Source organism: Vulpes lagopus, chromosome 2 (assembly GCF_018345385.1).
Source record: "Vulpes lagopus strain Blue_001 chromosome 2, ASM1834538v1, whole genome shotgun sequence".
In the NCBI taxonomy this organism is placed as follows: domain Eukaryota; kingdom Metazoa; phylum Chordata; class Mammalia; order Carnivora; family Canidae; genus Vulpes; species Vulpes lagopus.
In genome coordinates this window covers 173,252,807-173,265,750 of record NC_054825.1, presented here as the reverse complement: position 1 = coordinate 173,265,750, position 12,944 = coordinate 173,252,807, and the positions used below count along the sequence as shown (strand labels likewise).

General features: G+C 49.4%; 2 protein-coding genes across 2 annotated transcripts; both read left to right on the top strand.

Moving 5' to 3' along the window:
* The first annotated feature begins 313 nt into the window (after positions 1 to 313).
* Positions 314 to 4,022, top strand: LOC121485113 (IgGFc-binding protein-like). Its single transcript, XM_041745147.1, has 3 exons — positions 314 to 693; positions 3,236 to 3,525; positions 3,661 to 4,022. Exons 1-3 carry the CDS (start codon positions 340 to 342, stop codon positions 3,707 to 3,709), a joined length of 693 nt encoding a protein of 230 aa, XP_041601081.1. The 5' UTR covers positions 314 to 339; the 3' UTR covers positions 3,710 to 4,022.
* An 83-nt stretch (positions 4,023 to 4,105) lies between these two features.
* Positions 4,106 to 5,216, top strand: SDHAF1 (succinate dehydrogenase complex assembly factor 1). The gene has a single exon (XM_041746454.1). The coding sequence runs from the start codon at positions 4,217 to 4,219 to the stop codon at positions 4,571 to 4,573; it is 357 nt and encodes a 118-aa protein (XP_041602388.1). The 5' UTR covers positions 4,106 to 4,216; the 3' UTR covers positions 4,574 to 5,216.
* Positions 5,217 to 12,944: the final 7,728 nt, after the last annotated feature.

Sequence of the window (12,944 nt, the reverse complement as noted above, 5' to 3'; positions counted from 1 at the left end):
AGGCAGAGACATAGGCAGAAGAAGCAGACCCCTACAGGGAGCCCTATGTGGGACTCAATCCCAGGACCTTGGGATCATGCTCTGAGGTGAAGGCAGACATTCAACCACTGAACCAACTCAGGTGTCCCTGTCCATGTTTTTATATAGATTTATCGGGTTTTTTCTTTTTGATTTCTGGGAACTCTTTATATATTAGGGAACTTAGTCTTTCATGATGTGTTTTACACATGTGTTTTGTGGATTGTTGATATTCATAATGGTTTTTGAATCTGATTTTGAGTCTGTCTGTCTCTGCAGGTCGGGGATGCACTGGTCCTGCCTGGCTGCCAGGAACGCTGTATGTGCTTGCATGGTCAAGGCCTCCAGTGCCAGTCCTTTTCCTGCCCACAGGGCACAGGCTGCATTCTGGATGGCGGTGTGCGGTGCTGTGAGGCTGGGGAGGGTGCTACATGCCGCCTAGAGCTGGGGGGCCTCTTTACCACCTTTGATGGCTTCAGTGGGCTTACACCCATGCCTGTTATGTCCTCTGCCTATGAGCTAGCCACTTTGGTGGGTTCCAGGCCTGAGGATCCCGACTGGTTCCATGTCATTGTTGACTTCCTGCCCTGTCCTGGCTGTACTGCTCTCAAACCACGAGTGATCGTTGGCTTCAGGGATGGCTGTGCAGCTGTGGGAACCAATCAGGAAATATGGGTAAGGGACTTCCTCAATTCTATCAAGACTCTTTTGTAACCCGGCTGATCTCTGGGGCCTTTTGATCCTTCATTGGCCTTCCATAACCTTTTATCATAGAACTCTCCCATCACCCTGATCTCACATTGACCTCCATTGGCTATGTGTGCCATGACTCTCTAGACCCCACATAAACCTCACCCTGGACTTCCCAGGACCCACTGACTCCACCCTGACTCAAGTCCTGCTGAACTCCTGGGAACTACTGACTGAGTGATCAGAGCTCTAATAGGGGAAGCCCAGACAGAGGTATCAGGGCTGGAATGGGGGAAACACAGGTAAACAGTGGAAGCCCAGAGGAGGTACCCTCAGTTTAGGAGACCAGTGAAGGCTTTTGGAGGAGGTGACAAATGAGTGGAAACCTGATGTTAGGCTGGGGAAGAGAGCAGGGAGGAGTGTTGCAGAACAAGGCCAGAGAAAAGGAGGGACCATATTTGGGGAATGGTGGTAAAAAAATCAACTACTAAGTTTAATATATTTTTTTTAAGATTTGAAAAAGTGAGTGAGAGAGAGCAAGAGCTGTAGGGACAGGCAGGGGCGGGGGCAGACTCCCCACCGAGTAGGAAGCCCTATGCTGGGCTCAGTCCCAGGAGCCTGGGATCATGACCTGTGCTGAAAGCACTTAACCAACTGAGCCACCCAGGACCCCCAGTTTCAAATAGCCCACTAAATGTCCCTGGGCTTAGGGCCAAGGAGGTTGTTAGTAACTTAAGATCACATCAGGGGGGCAGCTCCTAGATTGCAGGTTTGAGGAATAACAGGAATACACACCTCTCTTGATGAGTTATACATACAAACTCCCCTTGCCAAACAGATGAGACTAGAGATAAGCCAGGAAGAGGCAGAGGGCAAAGCTATCTTAGAACTGATTTACCACTATGATGTTGTTATGGGAGAAACTGAGGGATGTGTAGGTGTGATGGGAAGAAGCCAGATAAGGAGAGGTTGGAAATCCAGCAGAGAGAGATGCCCAAGTGGAGAACCCCTGGCTCTCCAAAGGAACAAGGAAGCAGGAGAGCAGCAGAATTGGAATCTGGGCAAATGGATAGTGCTTATAAGAGGAAATCGAACCTGAAACCCCATGCTGAGAAACAGAATATAGCTGTGCGGTGGAGGCTAAATGTAAAAGTGGGAGGACGATCCAGGAAGAGAACTGGGATATCTGCCAGAAGCTGGCAAGTAAGCTAAGCCAGAGCCTTTGGTTAAAGGGTCAAGAGACTCCGTGTGTCTCCTAAACTTCTAAGGTAACTATGGGCAAGTGACTCAGCCTCTCTATACCTCAGTTTGCTCAACCACAAAAAGTGCCAAGAATAGTACTCACCACATAGGGTAGCTGTGAGGATTCCTGCAAAGTGTGTGGCATCTACTAAGGGTTCAGTAAATAGAAGCTATGACTGGTCTTTAGGGCATCTGGCTGGCTCAGTCAGAAGAACTTGAAACTCATGAACTTGGGGTCATGAGTTTGAGCCCCACGTTGAGTGTAGAGATTACTTAAAAGTAAATAAACTTAAAATTTTAAAGCTGCGATTGTTCCTGCAGCCACTTTTATGTTATTAATGGAGAGACAGTACATATAGTAGAATGGTTAAGACCACAGGTCATGAAATCAGACCTCTTTGGTTCAAAACTGGCTCTGCCACTTACCAGCTATGTGAACCTGGGCAAACTGCGGTACTTCTCCGGGTCTCAGTTTCCTAATCAGTAAAAGGCAAGGGGCATATAGGCATATAGTACCGATATACCTTGTCAGAGTGTTAGTGAGAATTTAATATAGTTTAAATAATTTAATATCGGCCAGCCTCGATGGCGCAGCGGTTTAGCGCCCCCTGCAGCCCGGGGTGTGATCCTGGAGACCCGGGATGGAGTCCCACGTGGGGCTTCCTGCATGGAGCCTGCTTCTCCCCCTGCCTCTCTCTCTCTCTGAATAAATAATTAAAAAAAAAATCTTTAAAAATATTTTTAAAAATAAATAATTTAATATCAATTACATAAAATAATAAAAATTAGGTGACAATATATTAAAGTATCTATTGCATCACATACTGCAATATACTGTCACACATGATCTTATAAATAACCAAATATTATTTGTTTACTTGGAATAGTGCCTGGCACACAGTATATGTAAACAGTTGTTAGATTGTGAAGACACAGGTGAGAGAGATGCGACAGGTTCCAGAGGCTTTTTGTTCTCTAAAGCTCCCTTTTAGGAAAGAGTTTATTATGGAAAATCTCAAGCATCGAGAGAGAAGAGAGAGTGGTGTTATGAAACCCTGTTACAGTTACAAATATTTTGCCATGCTTGCTTTCATCTTTTCCTCCCACTCTTTTTTGCTTTGTTCGCGCTGGAGGGTTTTAAAGCAAATCCCAGACCTTATTCCTCTAGCGAAGACCTGGATATGCGTTTGTGATAGAGACGCGCAGCAGGATTCACCGCGGCTTCGGAGCCGCCGCCTGGGACTCAAGCCCTGATCCCCGCCCCTGATCCGCCTCCCCTCTGCAGGTGAACGGGCGACCCGCGCGGCTCCCGGCCCAAGTGGGCGCGGGCGTGGTCGCACGCTGGGCTGAGGGCTCCCGGGTTGTCATCGAGCGGCCCCCCACGCTGCGGGTGCTGGTGGGGCCCGAGGGCGCCGTGGCCTTACGGGCCTCTCCCGCGCTGCGAGGACGCCTCCGGGCAGCCTGCGGGGACTACAACGGAGTTGCAGCCGACGACCTGATGCTCCCAGGACGACTCCGGGGTGCCAGCCTAATCGACGTGTTCCAGGCGTGCCGGGCTCCGGGCTTCAACAACTGGTGAGGACCCTCCGTTCTCCTGCCCGGGTACCCGGCTCACATCGGCAGAGGGCGCGATCCACGTAACTCCCTGCGCCCCACGCTGCCTTGGGGCACTTGAGGGCTCACACCCTCGCTCTGGTGGTCTTCCCACAGCGCGGAGAAGCTGGTTACTCCAGCCGTGACCCGACACTTCACCGGCTGACGCCGTCCCTCTGAACGTCCCCATGGCTAGCACCTCCCGACGCACACCTGCCCTGGCGATGGGAACCCACGGACCTTCCCGAGATTGTTTGAATAAACAACTTAACGACCAAACCTGCTTGTGCCTGTATGTTCCCAGTGGCCCCGCGCCCCGGGGACGCAAAGTCCCAACCTCTAGTTCCCCGTCTCCCAGGGTCCGGGAGTGAGGTCGGGATCCTGGTCCCTTCCGACCCCAAATCTGACCCCAGCGCCTCGCCCCGCTCCGCCTCCGTGCAGTCGGCTCAAGGACACGGACTCCCCGCGGGGCAGGCCTGGGAACCAGCAGCCCCGCCCCTGAGCCGCAGCGTTGTGACGTAACAGCCAATGGGACAACGAAGGAGGAGGCGGAAGTCTGGGAGTGCGCGGGCCGGAAGTGCCTGTTGCGGGGCTCGGCGGTTAGGCCCGGGGGTGCCGCTGGGCCGCTGCTCGCGGGGCGTCGCCTGCGGGCGCCCGCGGCCCAGCCGCTACCATGAGCCGGCCCAGCCGCCTGCAGAGGCAAGTTCTGAGCTTGTACCGCGAGCTGCTGCGCGCTGGGCGCGGGAAGCCGGGCGCCGAGGCGCGAGTGCGGGCCGAGTTCCGGCAGCACGCCTCGTTGCCACGCTCCGACGTGCTGCGGATCGAGTACCTGTACCGCCGCGGGCGGCGCCAGCTGCAGCTGCTGCGCTCGGGCCACGCCAAGGCCATGGGTGCCTTCGTGCGCCCGCAGGGGCCAACCGAGGAGTCCAGCGGCGCGGGGGCCTCGGGAGCCCAGCCTGACGATGGTGGTGGTCTGAGAAACCCCCTCGACAGCATGGGGTCACCTGAGACCCCTCCCGATGGGCGGTGACAGGCCGAGGAGCTCACCCGGTAGCACAGGGGAAGCGGGGGCCCTCCTGACTGCGTGGGGGGACCAGGGAACCCACTTGCTGGAAGGGGAGATGTCTTGAGAAGACCAGCTCGATGGATTGGGTGAATTGGAGAGCCCTCCTCGGGACGTGAGGTCCTAGAGACCCGGATGATGGATGCTGAGAGGTGCCTGACCTTGCCCGATCCATGGTAACGGGTCGAACTCTCCCCGTGAGGGTCTGGGGCGGCTTGGTAGCCGGCTGGCTGAACTGTGTCAAGCTGAGAGCTACTTAACCCTAAAGCATGGGGAGCCAGGACGCCCGCCGTCGGACAGAAGACGCCCTTCTCCTGACCCCGGGCCCCCCCTCTTGTGTTTAACTCTGAAAAGAGCAGACTTTTTGCCGAGAACTTTGAGAAGATACCCTGATGGATGGTGAGAAGCCCCGAATCCCCCTTTGGAAAACTTTCTTCCCATTAATTGAGGCAGTCTAGGACCTGGGAGGAAGGGGCTGGGGTATCTTAGCTCCTCTGATCAACTAATGACCCCTCAAGACCTGTACTTGATAGTTCTAAGGGGAACGCTGACTCCTGCACCCTTCTTCCAGGACTGTTGGACAAAAAGAATAAAATTGGGGATGTGATTACTTCCCTGTTGATGGCCTTAAAGATTTCACATGTTTGGGGATTGTTGGAAAGGGCCTCACACCAGGAAGTGGCCCTCTGGGAGGGATAGGTGTGGAGAGCTGTCCCTTCCTCGCTGGAGCCCTCTAGACTAGCAAATTGGTTGAAGCAGCCTAGTTCTTGCTCCTGGGCAGATCCTTGGGACCTGGCTGGTTTGGGACCACCCTGGTTTGACCCCAAAGAAACCCCAGTTGACCCCCTAATAGAAGGTAGTGAGAGGGGAGAGAAAATAGTGGAGCTGAGGAGACCTGACTAGTAACCCCTGAGGCAGTACTGAGGACCTCAAACCTGGCTGAAGAGTCCAGCCTCAGATACACGCTAGGATCTTTGTTAGCAAGGCCCAGGGTGGGAGAGGAGAGATGGCCCCATAGACCCCAGGCATACCTCCTCCCCTATCCCTGTATTGATCTTCCCTAGACATTCTCTGGGATACTGCATTTTGCAGCACTGAACTGTATTTGCCACCATGTCGGTTACGTAAGTGATAAGCAGATGAATTCTTAGCAAACGCCATTGGGAAGAGGAGGGGAGCCGAGACCTCTGACCAAAGAGAGGATAGACGGAAGAGAAACATGACTGCTCTAATCCGCATGGGGGAAGCAGGTGCACCAAGAGTTATGAAATGGAGTTGAAATTTGAAGAATTATAAGGAGTTTCCCAGATGGTAGGGTTAGGCTTCTAAGCAGGAGGACCAGTGTGGTCAAAGGCCTGGAGGAAGAAATGCAGGGTTCCAGCAGGCACCTGGAGTGCCCCAGAGCATAGGCTGTGTGGCTTGCACACCTGGTTTCCACTTCAGCTGTCTCGGCTTGCTCATCTCTCTTCAGCCTCAGTTTTTTTTTTTTTTTTTTCATCACAGTGTTCCTGTTAATCTGCGCCTGACTTCATCTCTCTCTGTCCCTTTTTTTTTTTTTTAAGATTTTATTTATTAATCATAAGAGACACAGAGAGAACGGCAGAGACACAGGCAGAGAGGCTCCATGCAGGGAGCCCGACGTGGGACTTGATCCCAGATCTCAAGGATCAGGCCCTGAGCCAAAGGCAGGCGCTCAACCACTGAGCCATCCAGGCATCCCTGACTTCACCTCAGTAAAAGCCAAAGTCATGAAGTGGCTGATAGGTTCCTACCGTCCAGCCCTGTATCACTCATCTCTCCCTCTTGCTCACCCCTGGCTCTGAGGATTTGAGTCCTAAGAAGCTCCAGGATGGGAGCTCCTGGCAGAGCCAGAGGGTAGGTAGTGAGCAAGTTCCCACTGGAGCTGGGTGACCTGGGTCAGGAAGGGAGACATTCTACCCAGGTATACAGATGGGTAGAGTTTGTATGGTAGAGAGAATGAGAGGGGAGTGCCTGATTCAAGGGAGGAGATTGTAGGTCATTGGTGATTAAGAGCATGGACTCGACCTAGAATGCCTAAGTTTGGATCCCAACTCCAACATTTACTGACCATATGATCATGGACCTGTGATTTAACCTCTCTGTTCCTCAGTGCCCTTATCTGTGAAATGGGCATCATACTAGGGCCTCCCTCATGTAGCTGTTACAGTGGATTAAATATGTGGCGTGGGGATCCCTGGGTGGCGCAGCAGTTTGGCGCCTGCCTTTGGCCCAGGGCGCGATCTTGGAGACCCGGGATCGAATCCCACGTCGGGCTCCTGGTGCATGGAGCCTGCTTCTTCCTCTGCCTGTGTCTCTGCCTCTCTCTCTCTCTCTCTCTCTCTCTGTGACTATCATAAAAAAGTAAAATTAAAGAAAAAATAAATAAATAAATATGTGGCGTGGCAGCAAATGATGTACGAACTCCGGGACCCTCTTGCCTAGTTGGGTCCACTTGGAGCTGAAGAAGTAGGATCCCAGGAGACTGCAAGCTTCCTGCCCTGAGTCTATCTCTGCGCCTTTGCCTGAGGGCTTTCTGGGGGTTATGGGTTAACACCCTCAGGGGCAGTCCTCAGCCTGTGAAAGGACAGCAGTCACTGCATGAGTGCAGCAGCCTGCCTGTTTGGTGAGACAATTGCAATGTCTTTTCACAAGGTGCCTCAGCAGTCCCACTATGGGATTGTGCCCAGTTGCCCACAGCAGTTACCAGTCCATAAGCACCTTAAAAAAAAAAAAAGGGTCAATTTATTTATTCATGAGAGACACAGAGACACAGAGGGAGAAGCAGGCTCCTGGCAGAGAGCCTAATACAGGACTCGATCCCAAGACCGCAGGATTAACAACCTGAGCCAAAGGCAGACACTCAACCACTGAGCCACCTGGGTGTCTCCCAGAATCATCTTTTTTGGCATGCCCCCTAGCCTGTCTCACTCTCCCTACTCCCTAACTCCTGTGTCTTGGGATCATGTCCCACATAAACCTTCCTGAAGTCCTTGGCTCAGAGTATGCCAATATTCACACATGGTTGATACTCTCTGTGTAATGTTTTTACTCTGCTAAGGCACAGGGTCAGTGCTTCTCAACCCCCTGGCCCCGTCAAACAGGAATCTTCTGATCTAAGAAAGTGGCTATAAAGGACTGACCGATAATTTGGAGTCTGTATTGTGGATTAATAACAGAATTGAATGGGGATGCCTGGGTGATTCAGTGGTTGAGCGTCTCTGCCTTAGGCTCAGGGTGTGATCCCGAGGTCCTGGGATGGAGTCCCACATCAGGCTCCCTGCAGGGAGCCTCCCTTTCCCTCTTGTCTCATGAATAAATAAATAAAATCCTTAAAAATTCAATGGAGTTGATTTTCCAGATTCTGATAACTGTACTCTAGTGTAAGAGAATGCTTTTGTTCTTAAGAATTATATACAAAGTGGGACGCCTGATTGAGCATGATTGAGCATCTGTCTTTGTGGGGTTTTTTGGTTTTTTTTGTTTGTTTTTTGAGCATCTGTCTTTGGCTCAGGGCAGGATCCCTGTGCCAGGATCGAGTCCCACATCAGGTTCCTGCGAGTAATCTGCTTCTTCTCTGCCTGTGTCTCTGCCTCTCTCTGTGTATCTCTCATGAATAAATAAATAACTAAAAAAAAAAAATTTATACACAAAGTATTTAGGAGTAAGGAGTCTCATGTCTACAACTTAGTCTCAAATGGGTCTAGAATATATGTACATATATAAATATATTAGCAAGAGTGAGAGTGGTGAAGCACCTCCGGTAAAATGTTACCATTTGGTGAATCTGGGTAAAAGGGTCTATGGAAGTTTGCTGAATAAGTCTTAAGTTTTCAGCAATTTGCAACAAAGTTACAAAAAAATTAAAAGTCAGTGGTCATTCATATTTGGGCACTAGAGATCTTTATACACAGGGCACATTTTTACAAGAGATTTAAAATCTGTAAAGCCTGTTTTCTGAGACTATGCATCTTTTTAAAAACATTTTATTTATCTATTTGAGAGAGAGAGTACAAGTGGGGGGAAGTCTGGGAAACTCACAGTACCTGATGAGGAGCCACTAGCCACACCAGCAGGTTACCAACACTTTTTTTTTTTTTTTAAGATTTTAAGTAATCTCTACCCAACATGGGGCTCAAACTTACAGCCCCAAGATCAAGAGTCACATGCTCTACCAACTGAGGCAGCCAGGCACTCCACATTACCACCACTCTTGCTCAGCTCCCTCCCTCAGACAGCATTGGATGGCCCTGGATATGAATGATAGGGAGGAATGACTAGGATTTTCTTCAGAGCGTAAAAGTACTGTGATTTGATTCTAAAACAGTTCTAGGGCAGCCTGGGTGGCTCAGCGGTTTAGCACAGCCTTCAGCCCTGGGCGTGATCCTGGAGACCTGGGATGGAGTCCCACGTCTGGCTCCCCCAATGGAGCCTGCTTCTCCCTCTGCCTGTGTCTCTGACTCTCTCTCTCTCTGTTTCTCATGAATAAATAAATAAAATCTTAAAAAAAATAATAAAACAATCCTGATCTGGAGATTCCACAAATTGCTCATGAGTAAAAGGATGTGATGCCAAAGGATTGGCTTCAAAGTAATCTAGGGAGATGGGAGTGGGTGCCTAGGAGGATTAAACAGGATTGACTCTGAGTTGATAATGACTAGAACTGGTGATGATTCCATAGAGACTTGTAATACTGTCCCTTCTCCTTTTGTACAAGTTCAAAAAGTATCATTATTAAAGTTGGGAAAACAAAACAAAATGTAGTGGTCTGGGGGACCTAACGCAGATCAGAAGCCTCACCTGATCTGGCCCCATCACCTCTCACCTCATCTCCTCCCACACTCCCCCTTCATGACTCATGCTCCAGCCACATTGGCTTCCCCCATGCTCGGCACACTTCTACCTCAAGGCCTTTGCGCTTTTCCCCTCTACCTGGAATGCTCTTCCTTCCTGTCTCCACTGTCCAGTATGATAATGGGAGCAACTTGGGATGTATTTGAAATGTGATGACTCAGAAGAGCATATGACTCTTGATCTTGGGATCGTAAGTTCAAGCCCCACACTGAATGTGGACATAACCTAAATAAATAAATTTTTTTAGGGGATCCCTGGGTGGCGCAGCGGTTTGGCGCCTGCCTTTGGCCCAGGGCGCGATCCTGGAGACCCGGGATCGAATCCCACATCAGGCTCCCGGTGCATGGAGCCTGCTTCTCCCTCTGCCTGTATCTCTGCCTCTCTCTCTCTCTCTCTCTGTGTGTGTGTGTGTGTGTGTGTGACTATCATAAAAAAAAAAAAAAATTTAAAAAAAAATTAATTTTTTTAAAATGTGATTAGGGACTAAGGAATTTAAACAATTTTTAATAAATTTTTTAAAAGTTTTATTTATTTGACAGAGAGACAGCACACAAGCAGGGGGAACAGCAGAGGGAGAGGGAGAAGCAAGCTATTTCCCAAGCAGGTTTCCCAGTGTGAGGTTTGATCCGAGGAACCTGGGATCATGACCTGAGCCGAAGGCAGATGCTTAACCGATTGAGCCGCCCAGGTGCCCCTTATTTAGTAGAAATTTGAAAATTAAAGCAACTACTGAAGATGGATATTTGGGCAGCTACTCTGCCCAAATGCCAGAGATTTGTCATTGTCAGTCCATCAGGACAGAGGTTTGGGGGTGTGCTGATGGTGGGCGGTGTGTAGAGGCCACTTTTAGGCAACAGGCTTGAACAATGAAAACTGGAGCAAGGCAAAAGGGCCCACTATGGCCCCCAAGCTGAATGCAAAAAGGCTCATTAAGCAACCCCCCTGGAAAGAATCATAGGCCCTCCTGACCAGTGGGCTGCCCTCAACCAGGCCCAGTTACCAAGAGGGGAGAATGCCATACATTCCCATAATGCCTCGCTCTGTCCTGTAACTAGAGCCCTGCACCACTGCCTCTTGGCGGACAGTTTCCTTTCCTGTCCTGCCCGCTGTTCCCTTGTGTAGTCAGTAAACTTCTATTTCCTTTAAAAAATATATAATAATAAAATTAAAATATAAAAAATATATAATAATAAAATTATATTATATTATAAATATATAATAAAATTATATTATATTATATTAATAAATTATAATAATAAAATATATAATAAAATTATATTATATAAAATTTTATAATAATAAAATTATATATAAATTATATTATATATAATAATAAAAATATATTTATAAAATAAAAAATATTTTTATAATAAAATAAAATTATAAAATTATAAAATAAAAATATATAATAATAAAAATATATAATAATAGAATAAATATATAACAAATATAATTTTATTATATTTCTGTTTTAGCACTACTCTAGGAGTCCTGGGGCTTGTTTCCTCACTGCAATTTACTATAATCACATAATGCCAACATCATGACCTAATTGTCTCCTTGATGCCTTCCCCAGCCACCCTAATTAAATTGTGTCCCCTTTCCTTTTGCCTACTTCCGTTGTCTCCTTGGTGCTTTATCACCATCTGACCTATAACATTTTACCTAGTCCTCTTATTTACTGCCGATCTCCATTAGAGTGTCTGCCCCCCCCCCACCATGGGGACAAGGATCTTTAGCCTGGCTTGTTCACTGTCGTAGCCCTGGTCTTTGACCAGTAACTGACCCAAAGCAGACACTCAACTTTGAATGAATGAATGAATGAATGAGTGAGTGAGTGAGTGAGTGAGTGAGTGAATGGCACAGATCTGTTCCATTACCCAGTCGGTTGGGTTAGCATTGGTGGGACTCTGCCCACCCTGTTTGTAGTGACTCTGGGGAGACCATGGCTCTTCCTTGGTTGGGACAGAGACTTGGTGCAGAAACAGGACAGACCCAGGTTTACGTTCTGGTGGTTTTTCCCTGAACCTGGGGTCTCAGGATCTGCTGCTTCCTGCCTCCCTCCCTCTGTCCATTCCCCCTTCTGGTGATACCTCCCTGGTTTCTTTGGAGACCCACCCCTCCCCCATTTCCAGTACACATGATCCAGGCAGGGCTGACAGCAGCTGCCAAGGAAGCAAGTGACACTGGCCAAGGGAGCCAGCTTGGGGACTTTGGTGGGAACTGTAAGGGAAGGGTGACTGTTGTATTGGCTGCTCAATTGGTGGGGTGCTTAGAGGCTTTGAGGGGCACTCGGGCTACCACTAGATAAGAAGCCAAACCAGTGGACAGAACTGAGAGATGGAGATTCCGTGTGTGTCCCTAGCTCAGCTGGGCTTGCAGCCTGAACTTTTCAGTTATCCACAAAAATCAGTTTCCACTTCGGCTTAAATCAGTGGGAATTGGGCTTCAGCTGCTTGCTCCCTGTGTGGCCTTGAGCCATGGCTTCCCCTCTAGAGCTTCAGTTTCCCATTAAGCACACCATTGGGTGGTCATGAGCTTTAAAGAAGGGATGTGTGTTTAGTACACATCCAGGAGCCTAGCACAGGGCTCCTGTTCTTGAATCTAGTCCTGTTCCTCTTGTCCTGATTGCATACACTCTGAGGAGAGGGTAAGCTTAGACACCTCAGGCTGAGGACTGGACTCAGGATGCAGCCCTGGCAATTCAGCTTGGTGAGGTCAAGACCCTGGGGAAAGGGGGATTTCGCTATCCTATGCCAGGGATGGCCCAGCCTGGGAGACATGCAGAATGTTTGGCAGAGCACCTGTATGCCTGCCAGACAGGGGCCGTAGCAGGTGTTGGCAGCTCCCCCACATTGCCTGCATCCTTCCCTACACACCCCTAGCTTCCTGGTGCAAGCACCCATGCCTCTTTGCCTGAGAAGCCTTGACAGACAGGAGAGGCTGGAAGTGTAGGGGAGTTAGCATCTCCAGGATTAGTCCCTATTCCAATGAGATATGGAAGCTGGAGCATAAATGTCACAACTTCTTCACCCTTTGGTTGTATTCTCCCAGAGGCCCCTAGTGGGGTGGAACCCCAGGAGCCCAGAGCAGCAACCAGCTCATTAGCTGCCTTCCCTGGCTCACTTCCTCACTCCCCTGTTAATCTGCCTAGGGGATCACCTCCCTAATGAACTACTTGTGCTAGAATCTTTGTCTCCGGGATCCCAATCCAAGATGGGGTGATTCAGTTCTGTGTTGTACACTCAAAGCGAAGGGATCCGTGGAAGGGGCTGTCCAGACATCAGAGCTGGATCCCACATTCTGAACTCACACACCCAATATCCTCACGCATTCCGCTGTGGTATGTTTGTGCCCCCTCAACCTTCATGTTGAAATCCTAACCCCCAATGTGATAGTATTAGGAGGTGAGGCCTTTAGGAAGTGATCAGGTCATGATGGTGGAACCCTCATGGAAGGGACTTAG